This window comes from Gavia stellata, chromosome 22 (assembly GCF_030936135.1).
Source record: "Gavia stellata isolate bGavSte3 chromosome 22, bGavSte3.hap2, whole genome shotgun sequence".
Classification (NCBI taxonomy): domain Eukaryota; kingdom Metazoa; phylum Chordata; class Aves; order Gaviiformes; family Gaviidae; genus Gavia; species Gavia stellata.
The window spans coordinates 4,229,402-4,251,103 of NC_082615.1; the positions used below are offsets into that span (position 1 = coordinate 4,229,402).

The 21,702-nt window shown below is 36.8% G+C and overlaps 1 protein-coding gene across 1 annotated transcript in view; it reads left to right on the forward strand.

Moving 5' to 3' along the window:
- Positions 1-21,702, forward strand: part of B3GNTL1 (UDP-GlcNAc:betaGal beta-1,3-N-acetylglucosaminyltransferase like 1) — a 132,409-nt gene that overhangs the window by 87,332 nt on the left and 23,375 nt on the right. The window contains exons 7-8 of the mRNA XM_059828050.1: positions 6,722-6,817; positions 16,316-16,440. Coding sequence (XP_059684033.1) covers positions 6,722-6,817; positions 16,316-16,440 — 221 coding nt within the window. The remainder of the gene's footprint in view (positions 1-6,721; positions 6,818-16,315; positions 16,441-21,702) is intronic.

Sequence of the window (21,702 nt, forward strand, 5' to 3'; positions counted from 1 at the left end):
CTAATTCAATACATATGTATTAGGCTATAAACCCAAAGTTAAATATATTTACCTTTGGAAAATTTGTAAACAGATTTCCTTTCAGCAGCAGATTTGAAAAAAGAAAAAAAGGTAGACAGAGTGCAGCCTGATGTAAGAAGTCTTTACTCTGCATTTCGTTCTTTGTGGCACTCTGTTGTTGCCAGAGATGTCAGGAGGAGGTGATGCCATACACACCCTCTCTTATTCATTTCGGATGGTGGTTTCACATCCAACAGTGTAGAGATTTGATATTAAAATTTTATCTAATATAGGGAATACCATTTATATAGAATTTTATGTTTTGGTACAATGGTCAAATAGCTATAAAAAGGACTATCGTGTTTTTCTTAAAGTGAATGGCCTGGTGAAAAGCACTAGGGAGGTAACAAACTGTGAGGGACAAGGGAGTCTGATACGGCAGTTCAAACAAATTCAACTTTTTTCTCCCAGGTCTACTGCTCTCCCAGCTTCCCTCCCATTACTGTCCTCTGCCTACATCATGAGGACTGGAAGTGTTGGGATGTAGGGAAGTGGGGAGCAGGGATTTGTACAAGAGATTCATGCATTATGTCCCTCAAGATTTAGGTATGCTTTAGAAAGTATTAAAATATACCATAAATGTTTTAATGAACTTTTTTTTTTCCCCAGTCTGCATGAAAAGATAAAACAAAAAAGCAAACACCAGCTTTTCATGTAATAACATTATGTCTTGGTTAACCTTCTAGGCTTTCAGGAGAACAGTCTATGTATGAAAGTGAACGCTTTCAAGTGTTATTATTTAACCTATGTAATTAATAAGTAGTAACTTTGACTACAGAGTCTATTATTTTTAAAAATATTTATATATATTCCTGGCACTCCATGAAATCATGTAATACTTTGTTATGTAGGTATTCTATACTATGCTATTGACTGGCTGCACCTTTGAATAGGCTTAAGACATTTTGCATGTATTTCAAAAAAGCTAACTGTCAATCATACAGTGGCTGTGTAGGTAAAAGTATCAAACTTAAATTATTATTACTACAGCTTGTACACAGATTTGATCATTGGACTGTATTTGTATGGAAGATTAACCAAAGAGAGAGCGAGAGATAATTACTTAACTTTTATAACCCTTTTATAACACTTTTTTTTAGTAGTATCTTAATTTGAATCTCAATGAAGTTTTGAAATGTTGGAAGGGATTGTACTCAGAGGTGTAAGAGAACATCTCTGCAGTGCAGTACCCCTGCTCTGCAGTTATGTACTGAAAAGGGAACTAGCTGTATAATCTAGTTAGTTGTTACAGAAAATAAACAATATAGGTTCCTTCAAACAGTGGTAGGAAACACTAGACAGAAAAACAGATACAGCAACTGAGAAAGCATCATCTTACAGCTGCTCTCATTGGTTCCATTCCTGCAAAGAGTCTGTGTTTCCTGCAAACTGAAACATTTCAGCCTTCATGAAGGCTTCAAATCCTGAGGAAATCATGGGGAGCTGTAGGTCATAATTTTGCCAGGAGCAGGACTGGAATACCTTCTCGGAGGTGCTGAATGCTCTCTGCTTTCACTGGCATTTGCAATTCTCTAGACTCTTGAATTCTTTTTGATTAGTTTTGTTGCTAAGCAGAGTTGGGGATTGTGAAGGTTAAGAAATGCTGATTTTTAGTCAAGCCTGTACCAGAATTACTGTGTCAACCTTTCAGTATGGAGAGTCATGGCATGTTTTATTTCTGAAACGTACTTTTTATCGTGCCAGATCCCAGCTTCTTTAGAGCAGGGCTTTTCAGCTAATGTCGAAGCATGCAATGATTAGGTGATACAGGCAATTATTTATATAGGCATAGGAAAGGGTTAAACAGTTCAGTACAATATAAACTAACTGAATGTAATCCATACCAGATTGGGTGTTTAGGTTCCTTAAAGCTTAGTAAAGTTTGTTGTAATTCTTTTTTTTGAAAAACCTTATTTGCGTGATACTTTTTTGAAGTAGGATAAGGAGTCTTGTCTTCTCTTCCCTACCATTCGTAACCTCTTCCGTCACACTAATACGCACACCTGATTCTGGATGTAAACCTGGTAATCTTTAGTAACGAGGTCCTGGTACATTCACTGCTGAATTAATGCACTGGTAATTAACACATAATTTTCTCTAAGTCAGGAGTGATGTCCTTTAGCCTATGGTCTGCCTTCAGTTCACAAAAATATCGTGGCCCTCCGCATTGTGATTTTTTTTGTTTGTTTTGTTTTCTTTTTCACCTTCTAACGTGTTAATGTATGACCCTGGGTATTGGAAAACTTTATTTAACATCACATAGGAGAGAGATTGTTTCTCATCCTTGATCTGTGTAAGTAAGCATAAGTAGCATTAAATGTGTAGTGTATTTTGGGGAATTAGCTTGTTACGTGGGAAAGCAGTCTGGGCCCTTGATTTTAAATAAGTTGCTCTTGTGAATTGCCTGGTTTCCTTTCTGTATTCTGTGTGACATAATGTGATAAGGTTGTTTCAACATCTGCATGTATTCTTTTGGCACATTGCTGTTAGATTTTGATTTGCTGGTTCAGGAAATAGAACTTTCCTTGAAGAGTTACTATAAACACATGAATGCCTTTCTCAGTATTGGAACTTAAATTTCGTATTGAATGCTGACATGATCTGAAGTGAGCATCAATGGGGACCAGAATTACATGTGCTGTTGACAGCTTTGAAACACAACAAATGAAAGCCACATTATCAACTCTTAATATTCTTTAGATTTATTTTCAGAGAATCTCTGTAATAGTTGAATGTAATTCAATAGCCAAACAGTTAGCAAGAAGAAACCAGAGTAAATCAGTTTCAATTACTTGCTACTTGATCCTTGGAGTAAAACAAGATGACAATAGAAGTTGTAAATAATTTAGCAAATACGATGCTGAAATAGCAGCCTGTCTCCATCACCTGAAACTGATGAAGATGAGTTCCAATGTTCCAATTCGGTCATGACAACACTGTGTTCTTCAGGAATTCTAAACCTGAGTAGCTTTATACCTTCATCTACAAACTGTAGTTAGTTTTTAACACGTTTGTTTCATTCAACTAGATTATATTTAGATAGTCTTTACAGCATACAGTGTACTGTAATTAATGACAACTATTATTAAGCATTACTCTTCCAATACAGCTGTGTGTGAAAGGTTCACAGGTCCAGACTGCTTTCCAATATACTGAATGAACTCCTTGAGGAGGTGTGAAAACCCATTGAGGTTCCAAGATGATACAGGACATTTGTTGGGTAGAGCTGCATCATAATTCAAATTCTGCTTTTGATTGATTTTCAGATTAAGGCTAGTATGTGCTCTTTGTTTCTGTTCTTCCAGCCCATGCAGTCTAACAGATTCATGGATAAAATCTTGAGTGGCAATCTCACAAAGTGCAAAGTTGGGATTTTTATCAGAGAGTCAGCCAATTCGACCATTTTGTAACACCTTGGCAAGTGTGTGAGACAAGAGTAGGCAAAAAAGAAATCCAGAGGAGACTCCCATCTGACTAAACCAAGCTGAAATCTAGAATTTCCAAACTGCAGAAGGTTGAGGTTGGTTTTTTTTTTTTTTCCCTTGAAGATGAAATTTCAAAAGCTCTTGAAGGTACCTTTCAAAAGTTTGGCAGATGCAGCAGTGTTTCAATACAGTTGTTAGGAGTTTAGTGTTTTTCCTGAGCCAGTTCTCCTCCCATCACTAAGTGTATTCAGACAGAGGGTGCAGTTTTATATTACAGCTGGACTGATTAACTGTGGGCAGTGACCAAAAAGGGAGGTCTTGTTTTCTTCTCCAAAGCTTGTTCCTTCCCCCTCCAGTATGTCAGCAGTATTGCTAGTCTGACCTTGCAGTGAACCCATTCAGAGAACTAAGGCTATAGAAAACTAACACTAAAAAAAGAAGAAAATAATAGCTTTCTTACTGTTGTAATGCTCTGATCTGGCTGACCACGGGGTCAGGTGAGTGCCAGTGCTGTTATAAGTGACTGGATGCATAGCCAGAGGCAGGAAGAGTAGGAGAGCTCTTAAATTAATATAGATGTACGGTAAATCTAGACTTTGAGCATACAGTTCCCCCTATCAGGTTAAAGATTATTGATGGATTAGCTATACTGCTGCTGAAAAGAATGGTCTTGCTGCCCTCTCTGAGTTTGGTGCCGTTTTCCTACATCCTCCTTTGTGGTAACGTTAGTGGTTTTGTGGTTAGTTGGATCAGGGAACAGATCCAGCTGAAAACTAAGCTAACAAAAAGAATTTCAGCTTCACAAATGTTATTGTTAGCATAGCAAAGAACAAGGTAGCGTGAATTTGTCTATTGTGTCAGCAGCAGAAATTTAAATTTCCTAAAGCTTATTTTGATGTCGCATTACAAATATTCATATAGAAAAAACTTTTCTTTACCAATTCATTGACTCTTAGCTGGTGTTCCAGGTTCAAAGACTTTCTTGAAGGATAAGACCCTGAAATCATACGTGGCAATCCAGCCGCCTCATCATCAGTCTCAGTTTTGTCTGTGTGATTCCCCTCTAGTATCTTTTCTGAGATGGATAGTGAGCCATAGGGCACTGTTTGATTTAGGAAGGACATCAGTGTATGCAGTGTGTGATGGTCTACTCTATAATCATCATCATATCATCATCTGTGTTAACATAAGTGACATTTTGATGTTTTCTCTTTTCTCAGTGTTTCAAATTTGTTCCGTTTGGTTTCACTTAAGTATATACATCAATGGAACACAGATTATCTGAGGTATTTGGAATGTACGCTCTTTGCACGTGAGCATGACTAATTACATTGAGCTACATCTTTAAGTTTAGGTGCATTTATGTTCTCTGATGAACCTGGCTGCACTGAGGAAATGGCATTCTAGCCTCTCCAAACGCATTTCACATATTCCAATAGGCTCAAGACTTTCTTTTGAAGACTTTCTTTCATTCAGAAATGAGATTCAATGCAATGCATTCTAGCCTAGCTTTTCTCCCTATTGTTGTTTTCTTTTGGGATTACTGTTTGGTCATTGTTCGGTTCAGGCAATACTCAATTGCCCTTGTAATTAGTGTGGAGTTAATAACCATGTACTGACTAATCATGTCTGCTCTGGTTTTCTGGGATTGTTTTGACTCTTTCAGCTCCCGCTGACTTCTGGGGGGAGTTTTTGACATTTAGCACCTCTGAAGCTAGCATATTTCAGTTATGAGCAAGCTGCTAATGTGTTAAGTCACAGCCATTAAGTGATAAGATGATTCTGACTAAATATGACTGCGTAAAATTTAAGTGTCTATATGGAGATGAGTCACCCTGGGATCCCTTGACGGACAGTGTAAGCTCTATCATTATGTTCCTGGAGTTAGCATGCAGTGTGTTTCACCCTGAAGTGGATGCCTGTGTTTGGTCAGATTGTTCCTGCCATAAGAAAAGTGAAGTAGATCACCTGTTGAATTTTTATTAGATTTCTAATCTAATTTGCTTGAAGAGTTGGTCTAAGTGTCTGTACAGAACTGAGTGTGTAAAATTTGGGCTTTAAATCTGTGTTTATCCGTGGAAATGGAAGTTGCCAGACATAAGAAGAGTTTAAGGAGCTCCATCCCAGGTTCAAATCAAGAGGAGCACCTTTAAAATGTAAATGCTTAATGCACGTGACAAAATTTACATTCGTGCACTGATGTTTAAAAGGTTCATCTATACAGGAATATTAATATTACCACTATAGCATGTTATGAAATCATCTGCTCATAAGATTAGCATTTTCATTAGTGTTTGAAGACTGGCAGTAATTGTGAATTTTCTTTCTTCTGCCTTTGTAAACCAGGCTGTGCTTTTTATTTCCTGTGTAGTTCTTGGAAGCAGGCACAGTCTCCTGTCTTAACGTTGCACATTCTGTTTGACAAGTTCAGTCTCTTGTTTGGCTATGTAGTTCATCTTGTAGTAAAAGAACGAACCAGTTTACCTTCAGTAATCCAGATTCTGGTTTATTTCATAGTTATGTTTACAACAAGTTTGTCTAAGGCTACAAAGACTGATTTGTATAGTTCTTGGCTGTCACTAGTCAAGAGCATGATATTAATAGCCACTCCCTTTTCCGTTCCTAAAGCATTTTCTTTCCAACAACCTTTTAAGGTAGGTACCACTGGGTAGCAAATCCATAGTGCTCTGGTAGTGTTTAAAATAAATTGCATCTTACTTGACCAAGCTTGATTAAGATTTAAGTGTCTTTGGCAGAAATAAAAGATCAATGAAAGTTCCTACTTAAGACATGTATAAGGAATATAATGGAAAAATCAATGCACAACAATTGTAGGGTTAAGTTTAAGAACTTAAAGATTCTTTTCAATTAATTCCCTTCAGTATCAACATCACCATTATTCATCGATGTGTCATTTCCAGTGTACATCTCTAAATTTGAAATAAAGTTTGAGTACTCTGCATGTGTTGCAACTTAGAAGATTATGGCATATGAAGCAGGAAGTAGATAAATTTGTTGAGCTGTGATACCTCAAAGGTGCTGTTACACATAGCAAATTAAACACTAAGCACATGCTAAATTTTAAGCACTTGCATTTCTCAGTGCTGAAAATTGCTGAAGGTTAAGTATAAGCATAAGTATTTGCAGGATGTCAGGTGAATGTGTAGGGTCTACCCAACAGATGCTGGTTTTGGCATTCTATTAATTAAGACTGTTCTTTTTCACCGTTTTCCTAGGTGTTTACCTCCCATGGACCTACTGTGATCATGCCAACCTGGTTCTGTTCTCGAGAATGGTTTTTTCACGTGGGAAAATTTGACGAGGGTGGAAAGGTGAGTGCTACAGATGATGTGTAGTCCAGGAACCATCTCTTTGTCTAACAGCCTCTGAAAGCACTAAACCTGTTATTAAGAAACACTAGGCAAAAGGGGTATAGATAAAAACTGGGGTCTAAAAAAAATCTGGGTCGTATCATATACCTGTTTTTTTTAAAAAAAAAAGGTCGTTAAACAAGTACAGTTGTTTTGGGGTAACTCTAGTAATTGAAGGACATAACTGAGATGGGGTTTGTAGATAAATTTGACACGTTTGTTAGATATGTCAGCATACCTGGAAAAATTGAAGAAGGGTTCAGACACTCAAGCTCCTCTTCAGTCCTTGAAATAGATGCAGCAGATCTGAAAGCTAAACAAAAGTCAGCTCATAGTTTCATTATGAACCATCTCTGAAAGGTACGGTAGATTTGGTGAAAGAGATTGGAAGGAAGACAGGTGCAGGATGGCAAAGAGATGGTAATACATTCTCCTAAGGGGAAAGATTTATATCCCTAAGATGAAGAAAGAAGGGAGGAGGGGAGGTCACAATGTGCCATAAAACTGCTATCATTAAATCTTATTTATCCACTTCTCTCATATCCACTTGTCAATCTTAGTTCTCAGGCTTGTCCTTGGAAGATGTTAAGTAGCCTTTACTCAAGGATCAGGACTGAGAGGTTACAAATTAAATGACTGTTATCTGAGGTGTGCTCCTCCACTGACAGTTAGCTGTTCTTTTTCTTTATAGATTTCTTGTATGGGTACAATTTGGTTGCTTTAGGCTCATCAGCATGTTGACGGAATAAAATCCAGGGATGTCTATTGGCAGTATTTATTGTGGTAGGAGTAGAAATATGTTGGCACATAGATCTAATTCAGACACATTTGGAGCCATTCTGTGTGGTTTGGACCTGAGGGGTTTTGCTTCCAGTGGTTTTGGTGAGATTTTAGGGCAAGAATGGGTGGTTCTGAATTTTTTTTTGGAAAGCCTTCATTTAATAGTACTCTAAAAAAAATCTGCTAAGGCTATTTCCTATTTTATTATCTAAACTACAACATATTATGATTATTATTCTTTTTATAGCCTCTAAATGGAGCCCTCCTGTGCCGTGCAGTGTGTATATATATATACAGACATACACATACATGTATATGTATTTATGAGGATATACAAATATTATTCTTTGGGTTGCCAACAAAGTTATAATTTAAGGAGGCAGCGGACAGAGAACAGAATTGTTCAGAGCGGTGAAAAGATTTGCCCTTAATTACATGTCATGTGAGTGGAAGAGCTGGCAGTGGTGCCTGGCTCCCAATAAAATCTACATTCGTTGACCCATGCTCTTTATTTCTTTTTTTATTGTCATTCCTTATCATTGTATTTTCATTCTCTGAAGAATGTTTGACTTGCTTTCTTTTTTGAGCTTACTAACAATGCTCAAGAAGTTAACCAAGCTAAAACAAAATAACAACAATAGAACAGCAAGCCTAAGGATAAAGTTCAAGAGGTTAAGTTAAACAGACTATTGTTCTGTGCTTTTAGCTTTTAGTTTTGTTTTTTTGGTGGGTTTTTTTTTTGTTGTTGTTCTGGGGTTTTTTTGTTTGGGGTTTTTTTTGTTTTGTTTTGCTTTATATATATAATTGTGTAGGGACTATGCCACTGGTTATTCAGATGTAATATGCTGACAATCTTAATCCTAATGATTTTTCAGCCACAGTGCATGATACGTCCTTCTAGTTTTAAAAACTATCAGTGATAAGTTAAACTTTTTGTTTGTCCCTAATGTGAAGTGTCCAACATGTCAAATCTCAAACTCTGGCTGATACAGAGGACCTTCAAAAAAATACCCTATGAACAAGGGTGATGACAGATCTGAACAAAGCAATGAAGATGGGACAAAGGTTTGACTTCATTGCTTATGTGGGTTTAGAGAACACAAAATCAAGTCCTAAATTTTTTAGCATTCAGCACTGTAAAGTGTTTAGCATTGATCTCACTCATTAATTGTCATTTGAAAAGAATTCCTTTGAGACAAAGAAAGATTTTCTCTGTGTATCAATAGAGCTGTTATAAACTAGTACTGAGTATTCTTAAGGATCTTACCCATGTGCGTGTATGTTCTGACCTGACCCATGATCTGTCTATGTTAATTTGATCACTTCCATCTCCATTTTTGGGTTAGTATTTAGCAGTGCGTCCTTTAAGTGTCATATTGCTGCAAGTAAACACAGAAACAGGCCAGCAAATCTCCACATTTCAGCCTTCTCCATTTGCTAAACTGTTTCCATGCCAAAAAGCTGCATTTCTCATTTGGAATTAAAGCCAAACACCTGTTCTTCATATTTCAGTGCTTAGAACAAATGGAAGATAATTCTTCCATGGAAGAAATTGTGATTTGATGTTTATGTTAATAGTATGGGTGGACTGATAGAATATAAATATATAAGTTATGATGTAATTTTTTATTATTACAGGTAGGTATGCATGTACTCTCTATCCATCCAGGCTTTATGTGAAACAGATTTTTTTAAAATACTTACAAAATGTTTTTAGAAATAAGTATTTCTTTCTGGTCAAGATCTGCAATTGTTGGAAATGTATTCCTTTTATGTAATCACTGTGGTAATGTTCAAGCAAAATCCTAAATAGTATCTTCATAATTGGTGGCTAAGAACCTGACAGGTTTGCTTTATGCACTAAATAACTAAAATGGTAGAGGTGTTATTTATGCAACCTTTGATACTAGGTAATTAAAGCAGAAGTACTTTAAAGTAGTTGATTTTAGCAAGCTCTAATGGTGTGCTGAGTCTAAGATAATACAATAGAAATGGTCACAAGCCTATAAAGTAACATTTTAAGTAGTATCCACTGCTAGGAGGAGAGTCACGTGAACCATATTTCTGACTTAATTTTTTAGGAAATTAAAGGGAAATAATCTTCCTGTTATCCAGCTGATTCGAATAAAGAGTGCAGTACTTCCCTATTGAAAGAAGTGGCAGGACTTTACTAAACCCTTCAGAACTCACACTTGAAAATTAATGTGTGACGTTATCCGCATGATTGGGTTTGCTCCTATACTTTTTGGTGTCTTCTAACAGCTAACATCAGTGTTTAAAAGTCGTAACTATGTCCAAAAGCATCACAAAAAGTTATGCTGAGGAAAAAAATGTGCATGGTCTTGTATAATATGAAAAGCTGATTTCAAAGCTATATCATGTTAAAGTAGGGAACTTAGTCATGCACAGTGGTAGACGTGGTGTTTGTTATTAGCTAGGCAAAGTTATTGCTTTGTGTGTTTGACAGTGCGCTTCAGTTTGCATACAAAACCAACATTTAGCAGTTGTAGCCGACGGACCTTGTGTACTTCTACCAAAATGTATTCTTCGCGTGGACAACAGATTTTATTTGCTATTAATGTCCGAATGGAGATCACTGGGAAGGCACATTATTTGTCTCTTGCGGCATGTTGTCCTCTTGTTCTAGTCACTTCTGTGTAATAGCACTAAGCTTAAACAACTAGTTTGTTGTTTTACGTACATGCTCAAAGAAATCTTGAGTATATTAAGAACTGTATAAATGAGCATTGCTAACTTGCAGGCTCCACTCCATGCGAATGTGACAAATTGTATAGTCTTGGCTTTATTCAAGCAGTATTATCCTTGACATCACAACTGTAATATGCCACACTTGTTTCTTTCTCTAGAGTTTTACCACAACTTGGTCCCAAATTTCCTGTCACCTCTGTATTTAACCCTCCTTTTTAAGTGTATGAAAATTAAAAATGGAATGACAGCCTTAAAGTTCTAAACTAATCTCAAAGTGTAAACAGGGGGAAATTATTCTTAATAACCCCCAGATGGAATAGCATATTATAAGCCACTGGCCTTTCTGAATACAAACTGTGGCTCCAAACAAAGTGTCTGGAGCTCAGTTGTGATCTATTTTTGGGATAAAAGGCCACAAAAAACACGAATTGAGGAGGTGTCAAAATATCCTTTGGTGCATAGGAGACTGTAGCACATGCTGCAAAGTTCTGAGATAACTTTGTAGGCTATTAGACTCTAACTAATGCATTTTTCCATTTTCCTCTGCCAGAGCACACAAATGTCATTCCCTCCAGAAAGGCAAGCAGTTACAATAACACCTGAAAGGTAAAAGGCTAAGTAGGAATTTGGTTTTTTGGAACATGAATTAAAATATGGCCAGTCTGTCAAATAACTATCAAGGTGCTCTGGGGAAAAATCTGGGTAAATCACAGGCATTGATGTTTTTGGCTTGGATAGTTAAGGCTGAACAGAGATCAGTATTTGATCTAAAAAGGAAAGAAAAAGTGGTGGAGCCAATGATTAATTACACTTTCTAAGCTATTTGAAAATTCATCCCATACCCCATGTCTAATGACATTTTTTGCTAGGCTGTTATTAAGTATCATTTAAAATTTACCACCTCCCTTCCATTTGACTTCCCCATCAGCTTTCTTTAACTGAATTTCTCTGTGCCAATACACTTGGATGAAAGCAATCTTTTGGAATTTCCTCCCACCTGTTATTTCCCAAACAATGAAGTAAATGTTACAGGCTTCAGGTCTTATAATCAAGGCAAAATGATGTGAAGACATGATTTGGATGGGAGCCAGAAAATGAAGTGACAGATCTGCAGAAAGCGAGACTTAAGAATATCTGGGATAATCCTGAAGAGAGGTTATTAATAGCTGTTTAATATGGAGTTGGCTTGTGGTTAGTCTGCTTGTGTACCTCTGGTGACTATCCTAAAGGAAGTTAAACTAAGGAGTATTTTCAATTAATGATAATTTCTCCTTGAAATAAGTAATTTCAATGAGAAGTTGTTCATTACAAAAGAAAAATACAATTGACATTTAGTACAAAACTTGTCTTTAGGGAAAGACCAAAGGATGGATAATTCTTGATAAATTACTTCAGTTCCTAATTTTTTTCATCTTTATGTTTAAATTGGAGAAGAGCTGCATTTTCTTATTTTGTTTTAGCTTCCAGCAGCTTAGTAGCTGTTCCCTATTAGCAGCACACTTCGAACAGCATTTGTTGGAGAGTAAGAGTGTTTAATGCCTGGCAGAACAGCATTTGTTTCTGAGGCAGGAGTATTTCCTTTAAAATAGGGTGTCTTTTGTGTTCACTTCCATGCAACCAACCCCTCTGTATGTGTTATTTCTGTAAGTCCAAGATTTAGCTCAAGACTTTGAGGAAATGCTGTTGGCATACGTATTTGGGGGGGGGGGGGAAGTACTTTGATTTTTTACTCAATATCTCTGCCTTGTTGCTAAATGACTCTGAGTGTAGAATTTTTTTTCCTGTTGCAAAATATACCATTTGATCTACTTTTTATGCAATTCTAGCATAATGTTAATACCAAAATGTTTTTCTTTTTTAATAAATGTTCTAAAATGTGCAGTGTGAAATTAGTTAGTTTAAAAGACAGCAAGGAAACAAACTCTTTCCAAAATCCTGTAAGAAACAGGTTAGTATGGAACCGAAGTTACTGCCTTTTTTTGATTCATTCTGTCCATTTTAGGATCCTCTGAGGAATTAAAGCAATTTGGCTTATTCTGTCCAACAATTACCCTGATGTTGCTGTCTGGTTTGCAAAAAGTGTACCAAGTTATAGCCCATTTTTTCTTGATGCCTCTGATCAAGAGGAAGGGCTAAGCTTTTCCAAACCTGAAAGGTTTTTTCATGTGTGGATAGATTTACTTTCCTTGTTTTGTTTGTCATTGCTTTTTGTTACAAATGCATGTATTCTTGAAATATAAAAGATTCAGTGTCAGATTTCCCATTTTCACTCATTAGACTGCTCTGCATAGGCTGAATCTCCACTGGTTTTGCTCACACGGATCTTACACCTCTACTAGAGTGCCTGTCAGCTGGAAGAGGACAAGGGAAGTGTACATGTCAAAGATGACTGAGAGAAGGCTGAATGGAGGGAAAAAAGATGGATGAGGAAGTTGGGACAGATTGATTCTGCCACAGAATCAGTCTCCTGTATTAGGTTTAGCAGCAAAAGGCATATTGTGTTTATGCCTATACAGCCTAATGGTAAGTTCTGTCCAAGTGACCAAAAAAAGACTGTTGTCAGCCTGAAGTTCTGCAGTAGTTACTGTTGGTCATCCCACGGCTACAACATGATCTCTCACCAGGTGTTAACTAGTTACAGAATTGCACAGAGGGCCACTCTTTGATTAGAAGTCCTCCAAAAATTGCTGATCGCTATCTTCATCCTTACAGATGCTCCTCACCGTTACTAATGGTGGAGCTGCAAAAATTGTAGCCAGAATTGCTTGTTGTAGCGGTAGGTGGTTTGCACCTCCTTGCCAAATACAAATGTTGAGGACACTGTAGTTGGAGTACTGTTTCATGCAGAGTGATCTGCTAGGAGTGAGAAACAGGGAGCAATGAGAATATGACAAGAGAAGAATCATTGTTTGGCCCCTGAACAAGGAATTACTTTAATTCAAGTTATGTTCTGCTTGACATCCCACTGTGTATACAAAAACAATCCCCTCATCTGTATAGCCAACCATCAGCACAGCAAATGATACCTGCCCAAAACACTGGGTAAACAGAAACCCTTCACCTGTTTAGTAGTAATATGTTAAAGTGAACGATGATTTTGCATATGGCTAGTGCATGCTCTTTAGAACAGAGCGGGTGCAGGCTGTGTTTTTCGCTAGGAGCTGTAATCAGCAGCTGATGAGCACAACCTTGAGTGAGGCAGGCCAGTAAGTTTATCCCTTAGTGCAGCAGAGCATATAGGTTGGGTTTTGCCTGTAATGTGGAAAATTCTATATATAGTCCAGTAACATGTAAACTGTGCAATTTAATTGTATTTATTTATGCTGAAAACTATTTATGTGGTAGCCTATTGCTGAAGTGCTGGATTGTTAATTGATACTTTTAGCTATGGATATTGATTTTCCAAAAATACATTAAAATATCCCTTTAGTGGTTAAACAGCTTTTTCTTTGAAAGTTGCGTTGTTTGACAAAGATTCCTGGTGTTTAAAATGCCATCTGGATCCAGTAATATGTCTCAGTTGGGAAGAAACTCTTGTGTTGCAACAAACTTGCACGCTCAAGAGCCATAGGAAGTCCCATCCCTGCAGGATCAGGAACAGAGTCAACATCTTTCCTCCCCTGAAAAATGCGTGGCAGTGCTGCTCCTTTGTCCTGTGAGAGGCCACTGCTGAGCAACACAAGGCACCTGCTCCTTCCTAGGGCTGAGTGGACTTTATTTCAAAGTATTTCTGCCAGTTAAAGTAAAGCAAAAGAGCACTCCAGAACCAGACAGCATTTTGAAAGATCCTTTTACTTTTGCAGTAACTCTTTTTTAATATATATATTAACGTTTATCTTGAATAATGTAAATGCTTAACCAAAAGAAAATGAATTGCAGATATATATATGATGTAGTCGTATATCTGAATCAAAATACAACTACTGCAGTAAGCTGATATGTGCTACGGAATTTGTGCCCTGCCTGGCACAGTCTAGTGTGTGACTGGAAAAGAGAAAAAGATTTAAACTTTGCTGCTGACTCTCAGTATTTCCATTAAAGTCCAGAATAAGAAAAGATAGAAAGGGCTACAAGATAAATGGAAAGAATTTGAGTTTGTGTTTTTCTTACATTCTTGATGACTGTGGTTGATGTCTGCTACTCCAACTTCCCCCAGATTTCTTTTGTGGCTTTCAAAGTAGGTTCATATAAAGCATAAATTGTATGAAGTTCTCTAAAAGTTTTCTTCTGCATCGCAGCTCTTAAACTAGAAGTCAGACAAATATCCACAAAGACAAACAATAGCTACAGATAAGCTGCCCGTAGCAAGCAGTAAGATCAGAATCCATTCTATTCAGAATCTGGGAGTGTGGCCCAATTCAGTGTCTTACATCAATCTATTATACGGTGAAGTCTGGAGCTGCAAAGTACAGAGCTTGATTTGGTTCTGATTTCTCCCAAGATACATATGTTCAGTTGAGCGTTTTGGATTTGCTTTTCAGGGTTCAAAGCTTTTTTGTCTCATTTCTCTCCCCCTACCAGCCGCCCCCCTCGGCTGCTCAGTCCAGACCATGTCTGACATGAACACTCAGTGTGGTGGGGATGAGAAGCCGTCACTGAACTGTATTACTCTTGGAACTAGAAGGGCAGAAGAAACCACAGCGGGATTTTGTGTCCAGCACTTTAATTAGAGAATCTCCTTTTCTTAATTATGGAAGAAACTCAGAAGCTGTGGTAATGGGGAAAAAATTCAATTTTTTTTTTTTTTTTAACTTGTGCTCTTATTTTTCTGTGTTGAAATAGAATACCTAAAGTTGAGGTTGAGGTTTATGCCCCTGTTATTCATGTATGTGAGATTGCCTACAGAAAGAAATGTATTTCAATGTCTTTCCCTTCTTTTACTTTCCTTCACAACTTTGTCATGCTATCTTTCAGCTTTGTATTGATGCTCACTTAAATATTTTATTTGGACCACCTGGTTTTATATATCAGAGATTTTTAGCCTGGTAAAATCACATGACCTTTTAAACACTGGGTTGGAGGAAAGAAAAATCTGTATTTAAACATAGAAAAATCAAATGTTTTAGCCATATTTCAAGAAGTTGCACCATTGCAAAAGGTAAATAGATGCTACTTTTTTACCTTCTGTATAGAGCTGTATCTTTAAAGACCTTATGCTTTAAAAATCTTTATGCTTTCCTATGCTATGATGTGTAGTTGAATACTATGTGCCATAAGATTGCCCTTCTGACACTGTATCTCTGGCATGAAGATTTTCTGATTTTTTTAGGTGGAAAATGTAGCATATGATTGTGAAATCTCTAATATTTCCTACAGCCTGATAGATCCACAATTCTAGGAGATGTTTTTTCTTGCAGTGTTTCAGTATTACTGTTTGCAATCCCATTAGGAAGAATGTACCATGGAAATAGATTGCAAGAAAAAAAAGTTTTCAGGTGTTGCCGCACTCTGAGGTTGCTTTTATTAAGGTTTTTATTAAGGTTTCTAGTTATGGGGCCTGATTCACCTTTCTTAAGTAGAGACGTATTTGTATGGCAACCAAAGAAAGAACGATAATTCTAGTAAAACGAAAAACCACTCTTCTGAAGTCACTGATCCCTTTCAGTAAACTATTTGGTTACTTGGCACTTTAGGCTTCGTGAACTGTTCAGCAGCTGGGTTTCTCTCTTTTGGGACTAACCTGTACCAAGCTTTATGTCCCTGTCAAAATGAGATGGCGTTTATTTTTCCACCTTTGTGGTCAGCTGTACTTCATTTGTAAATAGCACTGCTTGCTTTTTTAATAGCTTTATCTTTTCTACAGGTATGTTTGTTTAATGACCCATTAGATAACTTCACGGAGACATACAGAAAGAATATGAATAAAATGATGTTAAACCTCATTCATCTGGCAGAAAAATAAAATGTGTCTTCAGATGTAACTGTGAATACTGGTCACTTCCTAGTTTGAAATAACTGCTTCTCTTCCAGGGCGTTCCAGAAGATTTGTTGTTTTTTTATAACCATATCCAAAAGGGCGGTGAAGTCTTTCGAGTAAACCATTGCCTCCTGCTGTACCGTTACCATCCACAGGCTGCAACTCATTCTGTCCTAGAGTAAGTTGCATTTGTTGGTAGAACTTAAACATTATCTTCATCTTGGATGATTGGCGGCAAAGGTATTTAATCTCTTCAAGACATCGCACAGCAAAATAATTACCTAGTTGTGTTTAATTGTTTGTCTGTTTGTTTTTTAAAAAAAAGGCTCAAAAGCAAGCATAATACAATATGTTGGTAGTATCCTCTTTTGATGGTGTTTATTCTTGCTATAATTCGCTTTTGAGCAACATACTGTAATGCTGGAATTGAAAATGTGAATTGAAATCTTTGGTTCGGATACGCTACGTTGCCCATACGCTATCAGTGTTCCTGCATTAGTGATTTAGTGAGGCAAGGATGGGGTGGAGGCATTTTAACATTTGACAAATATTCTAAGAAATTGTTTTGTCTTTGCAACTGTTCTTGAAGTAATTTCACAATAGGTATTGTAAGAGCAATGAAGTATTTTGGGGACTGCGTTACAGCAGTACCGTTTTCTCAACCTCCGCTTACCATCCCTTCAGCTGAGACTGTAACTGATCCCATGAGATCTCGTAATCTACCTGAATAACTTTTCTGGTTATTTAAAGCATCTGAGTTTCTTACCCTCAAAGCAGATTAAGAATACTTTGTACGATTATGTATCTCATCTGCTGAACATGGCAAAAGCAAGAAGTGAAGCAATAACTTTTTCAATACTTTGAACACAACTGCAAGAACATGTTTGAAATATATCCTAGTGGTGAAATTTTTTGGGGTTTTTTTAAGTAGGATTTTTAATATGTGAGGTTTTGATTCTCATATTTTTTGCCATGTGAACCATAATGTAAAAAGTATTTTTTTTTTTAATTTTAAAGCTTAATTTCAAAATGAACTGCCTCAATTTTAAAAAAGTAAACAGAAATGTATAACACCAACAAAAACCTTCTTTTGAAAAAAACAAACATCTAAACCTTTCATCTGATAATATGCTGCATTTACATATATTGTTTTCCTATTTTAAAAGGTCTAAACCATCTAAATCAGATAATGAGGTTTGAAAAATACCTGAGGATGTTTAGGAGTAATTATCTCAGGTGCTTCTTTGTAAGCTGTTGCCTACTGCTTTTACAGTGCTGGTCTACCTGAAAGAAAATGTTAAATTGTCGATTGCTGATTCCTCTACATGCTCATTTTGCCTATCAAAGGCATTCTTCCGGATCAGAAGTCCTGCAAGCTGAGCCAAAGCTGTTTCTTTCTCTTCTGCATTGACATTAATGAAAAATTATGCAGGTTTTACTGTCCTTTAGGAGTCCTGCACCAGAATCACAGTGGTCATTAAGTAAACTATTTTCTTACTGATTAATGATATAAATACACTTTTCAGTCAGTCCTATTTGTATGGCTTTGTAGAACTGACTAGTAAAACTAAACATTTTTATGTGCATTTTAGTTGTATATCACTATATTATTGTATTACTGTAAATACTATAGTATGCTAGCATAAATACCATGCTCATGGTTAGTGTCACTCTAGATCTGTATAAATACATATATGTATGTATGCATATGTATATAAAACCATTTAACTCTGAAACAGTCATTCCAAGCGAATAGAAGATATTCTTTGGATTTTGCAAACAATTTTGAGGTAAATTATTTCCCTGTTTAAATGTAAGATTATTTTTTTTCTCTTTTAGTGTGCGATCATTTTGGCAGTTAGTTACAAAGTTTTCAGCCACGCATCATGGGATGCTAGAACTCTTGGAAGCCTGTTGCTTGTGTCTGTGGGAAAACATCTTATTCTTGGAAATGAGTTTGTTTTGAATTTATTGCAAGCTGTTGCTTATTCAGATCTACAAGGTTGTGTGGCACAAGCACCCTGAATTACAACATACTGTGAGAATGTGGAAATACTGTAAGCTGTTTCAGATGTGCAGTTTGCATGTCCAAATTGGCGCCTTTCTTGTCTCATTCTGAGAAGTCAGGCTAGCCATTCTTCCTGTTGGCTTTTGCTGGTACTACCGTTAATAATATTTTGTATGAACTTTCAAATATGAGGTTGTGTAACATCTCTTCTTATTGGCTTGTTCCCCTGTTTGTTGCCTGAGTTGTGAAGGGTTGGCCAGCATTTGTTTCTAAAGACTGAGGTCTGCATTGAGCAAAAAGATTAATGGACTCATCGCAAAGGTTTAAGTTTATAATTTAAATCGGGTCTTTCCTAATTTGCCTTTTGGTCACCCCACCTTATTTAATGTGAGTTCTACCTTTTCTAGAAGTCTCTTTTATTTTACAGTGTGTTGTATTTGAGCAGTCTTTTGTGGCATTTTGTCTTTCACCATTGGCCTATGTTGTCTTTGAATTTTCAGAGTTAGCCTAGACCTGGATTTGGAAGTAGTAACTCGCCAACCAGGTTAATATCTTGTCTGAGATCAAAATGATGCTTGTAGGGAAGTTGATTTTTTTTTTTTTTTTAATTTTTAACAGTTTATGCCTAGTTTCAGTCTTAAAAAATAGAGCTGGTTAATAGGACTTGTTTATACAAAGGTGCATAATTCAATCTTTTCAGCAAAGACAACAGTTGCTCGTAGCCTATTGTGGACTGATTGCAGTTTATACGAGTGTCTTTCATTACTGTTCAGGCAAAAAAATGCCTGATTTTGCATTTTCAGACTTCCTAAAATATATATAAATCTACTTGGCAAGCGACATTTAGTTCTTTTTGTTTAGTATGTATAATTGTAAACACTAATGATTTTTAGGTCATTTCCTATGATTAGTATCCTTCTGGAACAAATATCTAGAGGTGAAAATATCTGTGAAGCAGGAAACAAAAACTTATTTGCATTCTCCCTTACCCTGGAGGAATCTGCCTGCGTTATTAAATGGTTTGGGTGTGTGACAGAATCTGAATGAAGTGCAGTCTATATTTAGATTTCATTAGGTGCATACAGAAATATAAACTTTCTCATTGTAATTTCGTCTAAAGTCTATGATGGATACCTGCTAAATGTGAATGAGTAATACAAGTTTTGAGAAACTTCTCTGCAGCCAGGAATTTACAACACAAAATCGCACGTATTGCATCTCTTAGCTCTAAATCATTTTGTCTCACATTACAGCTTGTATCCTAGGGCTGTGTGTACTTTGTGCTACATTACACTGATTTGATACAATATAAGAGCTGGCTTTATAGTGAGAAGTATTGTAGTAAGAAAGTTTGGTGTATAATAAAAACATTGTAAAATTCACAGATTTTTATCTTGCTAAAGGGGGGAAAAAGGAACTGTATATAAAACAATGTACCTTACTGCGAGATAAAAGTCAGCTTGGAACAAGATGAGCCATAAAACATTGAACTTGTCTTTAGGTAGTGTTGCTCCCAAAGACAGGCACTCGGGGCAGGTAGCTAATCTTTGTAGCAATTTACAAACTTTTGGTCAAGAGAAATTCAACATATGCAGAAAATAAGGTTTGGACCTTCCCTCTGAGATTCAGACAATTCCCTTTTATGCAGAAAATGTGAAGTGTGCTTACAAGGCTTACAGTAATTTCATATGCCGTGTATTCAGAATGAGAATAATACTGTTTTTTCTGCAAAACAAGCTCTTACCAAAATTACGTAATCTATTGAAACCATCTGGTTTCAGGCACTAGAAGCTTCCAGTGTCATCTAAGCAAAGGAGAACAGGCACTTAGTCTGAAACACACGTTTGGTTGTTTTAGAGGTACTCTGAGGCATGGGTCTCATATCACTGATGAGCGTAGGAATGCCTGCTTCATTTCCTGCGAAACCATATGCATCCAAAAATAGGCAGAAGAGAGGAATAGCGTAACATATTCCTGTACAGCTGAAATAAAGATGAGGTCAACTGCATTTTTATCTTCTATGCTTGCATTTGGCACTTCAATTAAACGTGGAAACTAATGACCTCATTAGATTCTTGAAAAGTAAATGGCATTAACATTGATAGTCTCTGTCTTTCTTAATAAGCCTTTCATGAAAAATAGGCCACAATGCAAACCATGCCTCAGTTAACGACCCATGACCTGAAGATGAACTCAGACATTAATAGAACCTATTAACAGTGTAAATGTAATAACTCAGTGGGACGATCTAGTCCAGCAATTAATAAGTTCACATGAAGTTCAACAGAACAACAACGACCAAAAATATCAGTTTATTCACCAGTATGGTCAAGGTTCAAATGGGATTAATTTCTGAATTTCCTGTGGATTGTAAGGACCTTGAATTCTGCGTGCAAAACTAGCTATGAAGCATCTGTTCTTTCAGCCCTCACTGTGATTAAAAAGTTCTCTGTTCTTCCATTTCTGGATTATCTATCAGGTGAGATTCACCTATAATTTAAAACTCTATTATCCTGCCATGAATAAAAAAACCACTGGAAGAGGCCATTCACTTGAATAGCTCCTCTTCCTGTCTGGTGTTACCCGAGTAGCGTGCAGGACCAAGGTGTATAGAAAAGGTCAGATTTATAGATTCATAGTATTACTGTGGATGGTAATCAATGCCTAAAATTCCAGTACTGCTTAGGATATTGGGCTTCTATTTGTGCATTTCTCAAGTACTTGTACATCTGTCTCTGCTCTGTTGATTCACTTATGCAGCCTCGCTGGGGGAAGGAGGGGAAAGGCAGTCAAACAATATGGCGAGGTTTAACTGAGCTCAGACATTAAATCATATAGCTTTTACTGTCACATTATCTTTCATTTCAAAATAGGAGTAGAGCAGATGTTTCTTGACTCCTGTATTCAGTCAGTAGGTCACCACACATTTTAACAGAGCTCCATTGTTTTTTACTTGGGTGGATGGTATGGTAATAACTACTTGGGACTGAGGAACACACTTCGTAGTCATTCTCACCCGCTGCATGAATACCCTCATTTCACTCCTGCAGAATTTTGGCTCCTCTTCTTCCTTCCAGACCACATAACTGATGAGTATTGAGGGGCCACGACAAATGAGATCTTAGGAGAACTATGTAAGCCTCGAGAATGATTTTCCAAGTAGAAAAATGTATACTTCTTACATTTCTTTTGTAAAGTAAAGAAGTGACAAGAAAATGAAAGAAAGAGGGAAAATGATGTACTTCAAGAATTTGGGTCAAGGAGGATTATTAGGATGTGGGAACCACCTTCTGCAATCAGAAGAATTTGTATCCCACCTTCTGGCTGAGGAAAATCTTGTTAACTGAATAGAGGCTAGGAAATGATACTGAAGGCTACCGGGAAACTGCTTGCTTTAATCCTTTCTGACACGGGTAGGAAAAGCAGCCTTGA